Source organism: Mobula birostris, chromosome 21 (genome assembly GCF_030028105.1).
Source record: "Mobula birostris isolate sMobBir1 chromosome 21, sMobBir1.hap1, whole genome shotgun sequence".
Lineage (NCBI taxonomy): Eukaryota > Metazoa > Chordata > Chondrichthyes > Myliobatiformes > Myliobatidae > Mobula > Mobula birostris.
In genome coordinates, this window is record NC_092390.1 from 56,008,416 (window position 1) to 56,023,038 (window position 14,623).

General features: G+C 36.8%; 1 protein-coding gene across 1 annotated transcript in view; it reads left to right on the plus strand.

Annotated features, from left to right (window-relative positions):
- Positions 1–332: 332 nt before the first annotated feature.
- The window catches only part of tial1 (TIA1 cytotoxic granule-associated RNA binding protein-like 1), a 33,893-nt gene continuing 19,602 nt past the window's right edge, over positions 333–14,623 (plus strand). Inside the window, exons 1-5 of the mRNA XM_072239525.1 lie at positions 333–442; positions 1,591–1,687; positions 8,539–8,688; positions 10,398–10,452; positions 11,350–11,437. Coding sequence (XP_072095626.1) covers positions 414–442; positions 1,591–1,687; positions 8,539–8,688; positions 10,398–10,452; positions 11,350–11,437 — 419 coding nt within the window. The 5' untranslated portion in view covers positions 333–413. The remainder of the gene's footprint in view (positions 443–1,590; positions 1,688–8,538; positions 8,689–10,397; positions 10,453–11,349; positions 11,438–14,623) is intronic.

Sequence of the window (14,623 nt, forward strand, 5' to 3'; positions counted from 1 at the left end):
GGGGGTTGATTTCCTTATTTCGTTTCAGTTTCCTGGTTTTATTTGAGGGGGATGGGGGATGTCCCAATCTCAGGCATCGCGCCTGGGAGTTGTAGTTCATTGGGATAAAATGAAGGCAGGAAACTGCAGATCACAATAGGCTTGGAGAAGTGAGATTTTGAGGAAGGCTTGGCTGGAGTTGGGCGGTGAGAGACGTGACTGAAGAAGAGAATCCCACAGGCATGAGTGTGGGAGTGGGCTGGAGTCAGGACACTCGAGTTCCCGGCTGCTGAGCCAACAGGTCGCGAAGCTCGACCGCGGCGGCGGCGGCGGCGCATGCGCAAGCCCAGCGCCTGGGCTGACTCACCGCTCACTCGCCGCCATTTTGAGCTCACTCGGCGCGTAGCGGGACGGCGATCGCCGGTTTGTGAGACATGGACGACGACTCGTACCCGCGGACTCTGTAAGTTCCCCCCCTCCCAATATTAAAAAAACGGCGGCTGTCCTCCCGTCGCTGAGAGGTCTGGACATTTGGAAGGGTATCTTGAACGTAATTTAGAGGAGGGTGCGTGCGGCTTGAAGATGGCGAGGAGCCGGGTTTCCCTCTCGTTTTCGTCCGCTCCTCCCTCCCTTCTCCCCTGAGGAAGCCGGGCGATGGGCGATCTGGGGCCTTCGGGTGCGGGGATATCGGCCACCTGTTTGGAGTGATTAGTTGACGCCGGAGAGACCGCGATCAGAGTCGGCGGCTGGCCCAGACCGCGATCGGGAGGTGCCGGATATCAGCCTCCTGGAGAGGCCGAGGGGAGCGTGTGGGGGGTGAGGGAAAACTTTCCTGCCCTCTCCTTGAGTGCAACAGTGCAGCAAATGGGGAGACTTTCCCTCAGTCTTAACTTGCGGCGTGTCATTGTTTTCAGTAAAATTGAAAATTTAACCGTTCACTGGTATTCATTTTGCCTCGTTTTTTTTCCAGACTTTAAATGTAGAAATGTACCCATCTCTTAATGGCCTAAGAGTTCATCCCTTCTCTACCTGTAAAACTTGCTTTATTTTCTTTCATATTCGCTTAGTAAAAGTACTTGAGTTCGATCATTTACAATTTCCTTGTTGGGATGGAAATCTGGCCACGCTGCTATTGCGGGCATGTATCTGATTTCCCTGGAAATATGAGTATATGCACTTACATAATGCTTTTGTTAGCTAAGTTTGTTTTGCTCACTTTCCAGACTGCTATCTTTGGTTCTATTATATTAGTTGTGAAACTACATTTGAAATATGAAAATTCAGTTTAGTGTAAATAGATTTTTTATTTTTCTGTGATTTTCAGCATTTTATTAGATGAGGGTCCATTATCCTGTTGCCCAGCTCAGATTATTTTGGGGTCTTCCTGTTCCCCCCCCACTCCCAAAATAAAGTTCAAATTCAGAGGTACAGTATGTGATGATGATGCACACAACAGTGGAAAAGAAGATTAAAATATAACAAATTTCAGTCGGGAACATTGTAAAATGCCAAAATGATTCTTGTGGATTAAATAAATTCTGAAGCTACAGGAAGGTATACCAACATGAAAGTTGCAGGTAGTTGTAACATTAAGATGTCATTGTTTTCCAGCTACGTGGGTAACCTCTCTAGAGATGTGACAGAAGCCCTCATACTTCAACTTTTCAGTCAGATCGGTCCATGCAAAAGTTGCAAAATGATTACAGAGGTAAGATGACAGCATTGTTACATGGCCGGTCCCAAGAACTATATAATCCTTTCTGTTTTACAGCACGGGTTTGTTTTCATCCCCGAAATTCTTTCACCAATGAAGAAGCCCAGACAGAGCGCATTACTATCGCACATGTGATCAATATTCTACCTTGTGGAAAACAAAATGTTAAATTGGCTATGATTTTATTTTAGGTTTAATATCTGACTTCAAGATCAATAATCTTGGAGAGGTCTTCATGTGCTAACTGGCAATGCTAGTAACATTGCTGGGCGACGTGACTCGTTGGGTTGGAAGAGTCTGTTCCACACTATATCTCCAAATAAAAGATAAATATGCATTTGTTCTGAATTCTTCATTTGTGAACTAGAACTGCATGATTGTGTTAGTAACGTTACAGATGTTATCAGTGGATGATAAAGTGATGGTGGCAGGTGAGAGTTGATACAGGTTGAGTACCCTTATCTGAAATGCTTGGGGCCAGAAGTATTTTGGTTTTTTTTTCAGAATTTTGTATATATAATGAGATAGTTTGGGATCACCATAATTTCTGAATCTGAACTTATGTACTACCAGTAAGCAGTCTTTGCCTTACACTTGTTCATCATACATATGTACTTAACAGTAAAAAATATTATATACCTCTAATATAATGAAAATATCTGTGCAAAGGCAGCACAGCAACAAGAGAATACCTGAATCAGTTGTTGAACAACAACAAGGCTTTCAGTCTTCACCTACAATTTTGTGTTTTGATTAAAAGGTTACAGTACACTATTTGTATTTTACCTTTTTTTTAGGTTTTTATAAGGTATAAAAGCAATCGGCATCATTGACTTGTTTTGGCGTGAGATTTTAGTGCTCAGCAGACACTTTAGAAATGTAAAGACATGCTTTATCTTAAATTTCTGCAACCAGCCTATTGAATATTCACAATTGACTTCAGTTTTCAGTTTGCCATGATAGATCTTTGCTTGTTTCATGATCCGCTTTATGTGGTGTTTTTCTATTTTTTCATTAACTTCTGTTCATTACATATGTGAAGTCACTTCTCAGAACTGTCTTAGAGACCTGTGCATCGCCCCAGAACCTTCCCAGCATCTTGTGGAATTTTCCATTTGTGACAATCATGCCTGTGATTATATTAAAAAATTCATTGGGATTTCTGAAGTTTTTGGATTTTGGAATTTAGGATAAGAAGTGCTCAACCTGTACTATATTTACTTGAATGTGACATACAAATTACTTGTCCGCAGTTACCACTTCCTGCAGTAATAAAAAAAATACACAAAAAGACAGTGCTGAGTATTTCCAGCATTTTTTCCTATTTATTTTAAATCAGCATCTGAAAAGAGAAATAGTTAATATTTCAGGTCAGTAATCTTTCATCAGAAATTGTGATGAAAAGTCATCCTGAATTCTCTCCACAGCTTGTTTCATTTAGTTTTTCATTTTCAGCTTGTTTCATTTAGTTTTTGCTGGAAGAGTGTATATTGGAGGAAGATCCCTTGAACTGTCCCCATATTTCCCCCTGTATTCCTCACATTTAAGAAATTTCTGTACTCTCATGTTAATGTTTGATGGAGCAGGTCAAATTGAGTCAGTTTTAATATTCTATGTCAGGCTTTTTTTGATACTTCTGATGCTCTAATTAAAAACATTGCAGTTTGTGCTACATATAATATACCTTCAGTTACTCAGTAAAATATTTTATTTGTAAATAATTTGAGTGCATTAGCTCATTATAACTGGTGCCATTTCCATAAAGACAATATAAAGAACTGACTGCACTTTACCAAATACAAAATAGTTATTGTTGGTGCACAAATGCTTCATTATTAACAGAAAAATGACACAGAATTCTTGCTGTTGAGATGTAGACCAATGTGGACAACATAATCTAAAATTGTTTCTGAAGTGCTTGTAACAATCTGACATGAACCCCCACCCCCATCCCCAACATTGATGCTGGTAATTAGTTGAAGATGGAGCTGATAGTGAGAAAGTGGAGATTTTGTATTTAATCAGTACTACATTGGTGCATTTAACTTTAAAATATTATGCAGCCACCCAGTATATTTGAAGTATTTTTTCCAATTTGGTCCTTCAGCATAGTATGAGCAAAAACGTCTGTAGCGAAGATGACACAAAGGTAGACAGGAATTTTTTAGAATGGCATTATTATGAAATGAAGTGATTATGTTAGGCCTTATAAATTTGCAATCCGACACCATCTGTTTTGCTTCTGCACTCTCATCCATCCCTCCCAAAAAAGGTTTCCTGGCTTTTAGGTTAGGATGAGTACATGCAGACATTGAGCTACATCTTTGTAGTGGATTAATTTTAAACACATTCCATTTTTTTTTGTAATCAAGCAGAAGTGCATTTTTGCAGAGAGAATATTTTCATGTGCTAAAGAACAAATACACTTGTATGAATTTTTTCTTGGTCTTCCTCATAGCCAGTGAAGAGGTACTTGAGGCATAATCAGTATTGTACTGTAGGGAAACACTGCAAATACTTTGTGGAGAACCAAATCCCAATGAAATAACTAATCAAAGCAGTTATTTTAGATGTTTGTTGAGCAATAAATACCCAAGTACTGGGGAGCTTTTCTGTAATTCCACCTGCGCATTGAACCTTTGAGAGACTTGAGGATTTAGTTTATCACCCTAGCCTGAATAATGCTATTATTGTCATTGCAGAACTCAGTACAGGTCCATAATCCCTTATCTGAAATCCTTGGGGCCAGTTGCATTTCGGAATTCAGAATTTTTTGGATTTCAGACCCCCCCCCACCACCAATACCAAAAAACACGTATGCTCAAGTCCCTTATTTAACCTGTCTCATGCAGTGGACTTTAAGACCCAGCGGCGCACCAAACCTATGCACATCCTTCCATATACTTTAAATCATCTCTAGATTACTTATAATACCTAATACAATGTAAATAATTGTTATACTGTACTGTTTAGGGAATAATGACAAGAAGCAATTTTATTTCCAACAAAAACATTCAATAAAACATAAAAATATACAGCTTCAAATGAATGGAATCAAGCACATGGTAAATGACTTATTGGAATAAATGTAGAACGTCACTGTCACTATAAAACTTCAGTAACTTGTCTTTCTGTTTACTTAAATCATATACAGTGGTAGTTCCGACACTATTTTCTTCAGTAAGACGCCGCACATACACACCATGATCAAGCTTCTGCAATAACTCCACTTCTTACGTTATTGATAATGATAGATGCTTCCTTTTCTTTTCTCATTGTTACCCATAGGGGTATCTGCAACTTTTTTTGCATTTTCACAGTGAAATTAAACACAAAGTCGACAGTGAACACAAAATAGCAGCGGACAGCAAATGCACGTGTAACCAGTACGAGCGCTGAGCCACAACTGGTGTCTGGCGGCCTCTGCTAATGCTGCCATGTCATACCTGAGTTACGTCAGCTGTTGGCGAAAAAGAAACTTCGGTTTTCGGAGCTTTTTGGATTTCAGAATTTTGGATAAAGGAATGTGCACCTGTACCACATGGGAATATGAGCCTGGGTTAACTGAATTGAATTTACGAACTACAGTCAGGATGAGTTTATCTTAAGTGTTGGTTACCGCATTTAGAACTACTGTGTTTAGCTTATGCTGCGTCAACAAAGGTGTGTGCTATAATGTACTTTAGCAGAATCGGTTATAATTTGTGATGGAGTGAGGCAAGGGCTTCCGTTGGTCAGAGTTGACCATGGATATTGCATCCTAGCTGTCTAGATATGCAAGCCTGGGCAGTATTACACCAATTATATTTAGAAAAGATAATGAATTCAGGGAAATTATCACCAGCTATAATGAGTGGCACTGAGTTTTACTTTGTAATTTGCTTTTTTGAAAGCCTTAAGAAATATAAAAGAAAGTATTAGGTATTAGGAACATTTCCAACAAAGCATTGGCCTCAAGCAGAAGTTTTTATATTTTTAGGTCATCTTCATAGTGAAGCACTTCCTCTGGTCTCATGAAAAAAATCAGAAATTTCATTGTGTTCAAGTTACTTCGTCAAGGATTTTTTTTTAAAGCAGAGGCAGTTATGTAATTCAAGGACAAAATGTGAAGATGTGATGCAGTGCAATTATCTGGATTGCTCTTTTAAATAAACTGGGACAAACAAACCTGTTTCCTTTCACCGCTCTTTAATTTCTTCTCTCTTGGTGTGGGATGGCTGGTGGGCCATACCAAAGATTGAGAACTACATTGCCTAGAGCAGGGGTGACGAACCTTTTAGAGAGTGTATGCTGAAATTGGTGATGTAAGAAAATACTCTCTTATGCCGTGGTAATTTTGAGCAGAGATTATCTTTGATTAATTAGTAATAAATATAGATTTTTCAAGGAAAAATGTTATACCTGTTGCTTATTTACATGTATTTATTGTTTTACGATTAAGAAAAGTATAACAGATTGAATCCCCGTGGATGCTTAGGTTTTCTCCAGGTCCTCTGGTTTCCTACCACAGTCCAAAGATGTGCCAGATAGGATAATTGGTTATTGCAAGTTGTCCCATGATTAGGTTAGGTTAATTGGGTTTATTGAGGTTTGATGGGGCAGCGTGGCTCAAATGGCCAGAAGGCCCTATTCCACGCACATCACTAAATGAATGAAACATTTTTAAAAACCCATTTGAAATTATTAATATTAATCTTTAAAACATTGAAAAAATGCTTTCTAAATAGTATTGTTGTAACTATTTACTATTCCAGTGCAGATGCATACACCATATCTGCGAGGATTTCAAAATGTGCCAGCCAATGTCATGTTCTCACAACTGTTAGCTGGCCCCAAGTGCAAGATGTTTCCCTTGAAAACATGTCACTGATCTCAAGTTGTAAAAAAAATTCACTGCTTTATTTGGCAGATAACTTAATCTTTGTGTATCTTTTTATTATGAGTAAGGTTTAAAGAATTTGAGAGGTAGTATTGCAAGAGGTAGATGTGTGCCAACAAAATTTTTGCACCTGCTATGGGTTCACCATCACTGGCCTAGGGTGATAAAGGAGAGTTGCAGCCTTATTGTCATGCTGATTCAGATCCTAAGCATCCTCTGTCAGCATTTAATTAAAAGCATCATTAAAAGCAATTGATGATTAATAATACAAGGTTTATGAAGACACATGTTAACTAAAGTAAATTACTGCAAAATCTCTGGGTGAAATCTGTAAAGTGAGTGATTTGCCATCATTTCTCATTTACCCCGGAACATTTTTCACAGATTAAAGAATTTGCAAGGCTACTATAGCTTGCTATCTTTGCTTCCTGTACTGCAGATACTTCAGCAATGTCACATTGTATGCCAGCTGTATCACAGTATCTCCAGGAACATTTATTTGTAAGGGGCTTATAAATTGCGGAATACGCACATTGAGCATTGGGATTAACTGGTATCTGTTAAACTCTTTTTATTCCCACCTTTCTCAAGTGTAAATGCGGCAAGTATTTGAGGCTATTCCATAATTTACTGGTGGTGTAGATCTTTGTAGCGTGTACATTTTCTTCATTATTTTCCAACCATGGGGTCAGATTTATTATCCTGAAAGATTTTTTTAAAACATGCATCTGTCTATACTTGGGTTTAGAATTGAAATAAAATTGCTGCCAAATACTGATCCTTGTGGGGTCTCTTAAATGCTCATCTGGTCGTAATAAGATATGTGGACTAATTCACTTTGCTTCTCGCTGGTCTTGTAACTTTTGATGCAGCTTGTCATCTCATTTACTTTCCCATGTTTTTAATTGCATTAAGGTGAGCTAGATTTTTTCTTCCAAAAATATTGTTACATCAAGGACATTCAGTGACATCTGTTAGATCTTATCTAAATAGGTAATGATATGCAACATGTAAATTAGCATCCCCTAGTTTTCAATAATTACACCAATTTTAAAACTTTATTTGACCTTCGGAGCTGATATCAACACTGAATTTGCTGCCAGTTTAATTTAGAAAACCTAAAAGGCAGTGTCCCTAACTTGGCGGCCATGCTAATTTTTGTAAGCAACAATATTAGACCATTTATTCCTATGCTGAACTTAATTTTATAATGGGTAATGTAGCTAATCACACTTATTTCATTTAATCTTCCTGCAGATTACATAATTTTTTAAACTTAGTTTTCAAAAATAGCATGTAACTGAGGTTTAATCTTCTATTTTTTCTACTCTGGAAAGATTGCTTCATATTAATAAAACCACAGTTCAGAATTGATCCTTAGTGCCCACTTTAGCAGTCATAGTTACTGTCATGCATTCCCTGTCTTAAGCAAGAACTCTGTTGCCTAGAAAAATTTATTCACTTAGCACATTTCATCTTTTTGTTGACTCTCTCTACTCAACTGAAATCCGATTACAGTTAAATGGCTTTGAAGAAGACTTTCAATTCATGTTGTAGTAGTTATACGTATCTTTTTCTCCCCAGATCAAAACAAAGCCCCTCATTGATGAAACGTTGTCACCTTCATTCCTTATTGCAGGCAAAAGCAATCAGTATTCCAGTAATTGGAAAAGTTAAACCCTCGCAATGTTTATATTTTTTGTGGCACAAAGCATTAACTTTGGATGTTACCCATCAGGATAGCATTTTTTTCATGATTCTTAGGGCCGAATAAAATTTCATATACGCAAACCCGGGGAAGCCCTGTATTACCTTTTTTTTTAATGTTAAGTTTAGTAATTTCCTTTTAAATTGTTTTTGTTTATGGACAGATTGGCTAAAAAAAAAGTTAAAGGCTTTAATATAGATCTGTAAGTATTTCATTTGCTTTCTTTTGTACTAAGTTTTCATGAATTTTTCTTCTCAGCAAACCGCAAGCAGAAGGGTGAACTCTTCTGTTGGATTTTCTGTTTTGCAGCATTCAAGCAATGATCCATATTGCTTTGTGGAATTCTTTGAGCATAGAGATGCAGCAGCTGCATTGGCTGCAATGAATGGGCGTAAAATAATGGGTAAGGTAAGCTATCGTATATAAAGGGTGAGTGAAGAAACCTGTATATGTGAATAATGCAGTACCACATGGAACAGGTTCCTATTTGTGGTTAGAAGAAATTGTCTATTAGAAAATTCAACAAGGAACATCTAAAGTTGTATTTAGTATGTCCGTCTGAGAAATGTTTCTCTATTGATATTTAATATCTACTTACAGCAAAGTTTTAAAAATTAAATAATCTGGTAGATTTAAGATATTCCTTACCAAAATAACGCAGGAAATGCTCAGCAAGGCAGCCAACATCTGCAAAGAGAAACAGTTTTTATGAAGGCCCTTGATCAGTATTATGAGAGAGGGAGCTAGTTAGTTTCCAGTTGCAAAGAAGGTGAGAAAAAGGTGGATAGGACAAAGGGAATGTTAAGTTTTTTTTCAATTTGTTGCTAGAGTTTAATGGGAACCAAAATAGCATTAAAACATGTAAGGAGTGGAAAAGTACATGCATGCCTGAGGTAAATAAAAGAATATGAAGATGCCTTAAATGATCTATCTTAATTCTTGTGTTAGTTTGCTTCTGCACAGTACATTCCATTAATATAGATATTGAGAACATCTCAATGTGCTATTAATCTGGCTTTTGTAGTCAGCTTTTAAAGCAACAGCATTCATCAGGTACTTTAGGCTGTCCATCAGAATCTTGTGATCTCTGACATGCAATACCCTGATCCTAGTGTCTCTTATTGAAGCTCAGCAACAGTGAACAGCAATAAGTGGCAAAGCAGCTTGTTGTGCTGAAGGATGGGGATGCAGCAAGTAAGGAGGAAAATGCATAACTAAAACATTTTGCGGAGGTAAAATAAATATTTTACTGTGCATTTAAAATTGTAAGGTAAAACCTATTGTATATTTAAAGCATGGCATTGTATTTGCAGTATTGAGAGAATTACAGTTGAGGCATGTACAATTAAGTGTTTAGGGCTGGTGAATTTGCTGTTTAATATTTTATATTTTTACGATAGCATTATAAAACATCTAGGACAAAATCAAGTTTGTCAAATGCACAAGTACAGTGAAAAACATCACTGAATGATGTTTATCTGATGTTATATGCTTATGATTACAGCATCACAGGCACATAGCATTAAAGAAGCAAAAAAAGGTCCATTGTTGTTCAAAGTTGTCTTGTTACTATACTGAGGTAATGATAGCCTGTGCGAGTTGGTTTAAAAACCAAATGGTTGAAGGGACATAGCTGTTCTTGAACCTGGTGGTGCAGGATTTCAGGCTTCAGTTTCTCTTGCAGCTGCAAGAAAATGACATGGCCTGGGTGGTGGGGACTTTTTATAGATGTTGCCTTCTTGAGGCAACATCTAACAGTAATATTTTGTAGTGTATTTTATAGCAAAACTAATTGGTGAGTATCAGAAACTTCCATCAATTTGCAATTTTTTTTTCTCATAATATTAGAGAAGATTGGGAACATAGCGTATCTTATGTATAGTTGCTGAATTCCGATTAACCTCCTGGCTATATGAGCATAGAAATCTTCAGTGCAGTGATGACAAAAGCATATGAAAGCTATAGGAACCCTTGAGTAAACTCCGTGTAATATTAGTTTTTGGACTTTTCTATCTTTTATCATGCAGACAAAGCCACATTGTTCAGGTTTTCATATATTTCCACATTTTTGTTTAAATTACTGATATTAATGAATTACAATTTTTACGTTATTTTAGGAAGTCAAAGTAAATTGGGCAACAACACCAAGTAGCCAAAAGAAAGACACAACTAGTAAGTGCTATGTTCTTACATTTTTTCTAGAAGCTAATGTAAATAGTTAATAATCTTTCAGCAAATAGCGTGTCATTCATGGGCTGTAGAGTTCTACATTCGCAAAGAGATGTTCAAGCTTTGCTTAATTAGTTAGATTGGATAATTGAAATGTTTTGGTCCGCTCTGATGTATCATTTAAATTTTACATTGCCACTGTTGAATTGTATAATGTTAAGGTCATGTGACACTTGTTCGTGCAAGAAGTGTTAGAATGTGGGTTGCGTAAATGATCACCCTAAAGTATGAGCCATGTGTCATACGCTTTTTTTTTCCTTTTTTGATTTTTAATTTGATGTTGTTTTAGAAGAATATTGACTTGGTTAGCCAGGTCAAATCTTTGTTCGGCTTGCCATTTCTCTGTTGGGGCTGGGCAGGTGAAGACAGTAAAGATGAAAATATTTAGTTGCGATTCCCTTTGAAGCTGCATAACATTTTGATGAAAGTCTGTATAACAAAATGATCCAAGAATTGGTGTTTGTTCCTTGGAGTTCAGTTTCTTGAAAGTATGATGTTTAGTTACAAATGCTTGTGAATATATTTAATTCAGTTTCTGTTCATCAGCAAAAAATATATTTTCATTTCAAGAAGGACAAATTCCCATGAAATGTTACTGGCTGCACAAATATTTCCAAGGTGCTTCATTGGAATAGTTGGCCTAATTCTTTGTTCATTGATACTTTTATTAAGGTGTCTTGAGTTCCAATAAGTCAAGCTAACTGCTAAAGGACAGCAACTAAATAACTAGGAGAGAGATTCTGATTTGTATTTTGTATAGATGTAAGTTTATACATTATTAGATTGTTGGCCTGAGTTGAATTAAAGATGTGCATTCATTGCTTGAAATTGTCTTCTCAGATCATTTTCATGTGTTTGTGGGTGACTTAAGTCCAGAAATAAGCACAGAGGATCTAAAATCTGCTTTTGCCCCCTTTGGTCGAATATCGTAAGTATTTTTTCAGTTCCTTCAAAATTCAGATTGTATTTTGAGCATTTCATTCATCAAAAATTTTACAAGTAATCGAATCAACACTGAAATTGAATGCTTGGACTTTGTGCTGTCACTTGACAGTTGAAGAGGATGTATTCCTTGTGCTTCAGGAAAATAGTGATGTATTTTACTCAAAAGTAATAAGTATAATTTACAAGTGCAGGATCTGTCTTGTAAGATCTGCCATGTACTAGACAATAACTACACTATTGCAATAAGTTAAAAAGATACTGATTTTTAAGAGGGCTGCTTACTGGGTGTTAGTTTGAGTTGGTTAGAGAAATTAACTGCAGAATTTGGCCATTAAAATTTTATTAGGTAATTATATAGTGATGAAAGATCTCGCTCTCTTGCTCCCCGTGCTTCCCTCTCAGTGATAAGACTGAAGGCACAGGTGGCATTGATGAGGTGAAGAAAATCTGGTGCATTGGTTACAGAGATATCATGCATTTGGAACATATGAGAACTTTGTTGAAGCAGGGCAAGGGGGAGATCAGTGAGAAGGGGGCGTTGAGTGTGCATGACAATAGAATGAGTTTGAACCACTTTGGATCAGATTCATGAAGGAATGAAAGCTTCAGGCCTTCAGAAGAGTTTGGAATTGTTCACTTTGAAAATTGCGATAACATGAATGAGGAGTTAAAGCAGAAAATTGGCTGAGTGAGGGCAGGAAGTTTTAACTAGATAGAAGGTGCTGATTTTTCTTTCCCTTAGTTTTTCTCTTTCGCCACTGCTGCTTTCTCTGCTCCCTGCCCCCACTCCATATGACTGTAGTGCTCAGTGGAGAAGGTATTGCTGAATGTTGCATTTTATTGTAAATTTTGAAGAATGGTTTCAAGAGTTCACTTCAATTTTTTCTTGAATAAGAGTCCTATATTGAGCTGTTAGATTTGCTCTGGAGTTTTCTTTGATCCCTTGGCTGGTGTCAAATGCCATCAGCAGCAGTATATTCTGGTACCTTTGCGCACTATTACTGTAGATAAACTTCCCAGTTCCACTTCAGAAAGACTTCCTTTGAGACATTATGGATTTGATTATTTTTATTTTACGAGTTATTTTGGAAAACAATAGTATTTTTGTATACAGTGGATTCCAGTTTATTGGGACCAGTACATTTTGGCCCAGTTAAATGGCTGCCCCACTTAGCTAAGGTTTCATGGATACAGTTTAAAATGTATAAAAAAGATAAACTGAGTAAGGAAGTATGTATTTAAAAGAAATACATGCATATTTGAACACTAAGATGGGCCAAAGGGCCTGTTTCTGTGCTGTAGTTTTCTCTGACTACTAATACTACTACAGTACTATGAAACTGTGTTAGTTCTTAATAGTTATCAGCAGAGGAATGCATCCACTGTATGCTGCCGTGTTCTTTTAATTGACTGCAAATGGACAAAATCGGTGTAAGCACCTAGTGCAGATAATTGATTTCATACAATACTTTTGGCAAATGTATTCGTGATTGTCGATACCTTAAAATTTTTTGTAGTTTGTGAAGTAGCGAGATGGTTCCCTTTTCACTCTCGGCCATTTCTGTCATCTCTTAGCCTGAATGTTTGAAACTGCAGTGATCGAACCAGTTTTGAATTGTCTTGTTGCTTATTTCAGAATTACTTTATGGCCAGTATGTGAAATGTACTAGAATTGATTGTGGTTTAGTGCTAAGCATAAAGCACAGGACAATACCATAACACAATAGCAATCAACAGTCACATGCACAACTATCAGTGACAAAAATCACTGCTTTTTGAACACAAGCATGCGCAGCTGACGCTATTTAAAACCTGTTTGAATTAAGCACAGTGTAGTGTCTAACCATCACAAATGCATGAGCCTGACACTAGTTAGAAGCTGTTTAGCAACAGTCTCCTGCCACAATTAAGTAGCAGTGTCCCAAATAAACAAAGGGATTCCTGGTTATTTTCTTCATTAGTTTTTGTTCTTTACAAGCTGTCGTAAATAAACAGCTACCCCGATTAACTGATGGTCCAAATAATTGGAATCCACTGTATGTGATGGGTAATTTTTGCCCATAGCTGTAGTTTCAGTTAAGTATGTGCCAGCTGTGCTAATAAAAATTACATTGCAACTACATAATGAAATCATGAGGCAAGACTGGGCCTCTACTTATGTAATAAAAAAATACTATATACAACATGTAATGCATTCTGAAGTCCATGTCATTGTCCAACTCATGGCAGATCTGTGAATGAGGTTGCATGTATGTAATGGCCAAGAATGTGAAATAGTGTTTGCAGAATAAAGTGGAGATGTGCAGGTACTGCAGTTTAATTGAAATACTGTGTTGGAAAAGTAAATTAGTCTCTAAAAGGTGTGTCCTATGGTGCATGGTGGTTTGTTTTGCTTTTGTTTGAATTTTGTTGAATCTACTGATAAGTATCCATTGCTGTCGGTAAATGACTTGCACAATATTTGATGATCTTGTGTAGGATTTTTTAAAGGACTATCTGTAGTTCTTGCATAATAAAGATTAAATATGCTGTTAAATTAAAATTTAATAAGGAATAATTAAGTATTCAAGTTCATCGGTTGATGAAGTGTTGGTTTGAGTTACAGAGGGATGTAAATACAAGATAATTGTACAATAACAGCAATTGGTGTTGAAACATCAGCAATGTGAGCAGTTAGCACAATGATAGCTATACTTCACACCTCTGTCAAAAATGATTCTAGTTTAGTACTATGTGTAGCAAAACTGAAAGGGCTCATTATTCAAGGCAAAATCAGCTGATGTAATTTTAGGTCTATCTTAATGTTTCTGTTTACTACGTGGACAGCTTGAATTTTATTCATATTTGCCATGACATTCCATTTGTTCTGTCTATTGTTGGACAGTTTTGTGGAATATTTGCAATCTTAATATAATGTAACTTCACTGGAAATTAATTCAAATTGGTTAAACACTTTTTCTCCTGGATGGGTTATTTATTGACTGTTCTTACTGTGAAGGTACAGGTGGTTGTGGGCTATCTTGGTTATGTCTATGTTGATTTTATTTGTGGAAAGAAGGTCTGAGTTTGTAGAACTCTGGTTTTAACTGATGAATGAAGATTTGATTGGGAACAATGTCTCGGTGGACATCATTGTTTGTAAGCTAGTTTGAATTTTCCGGGGGTGGTC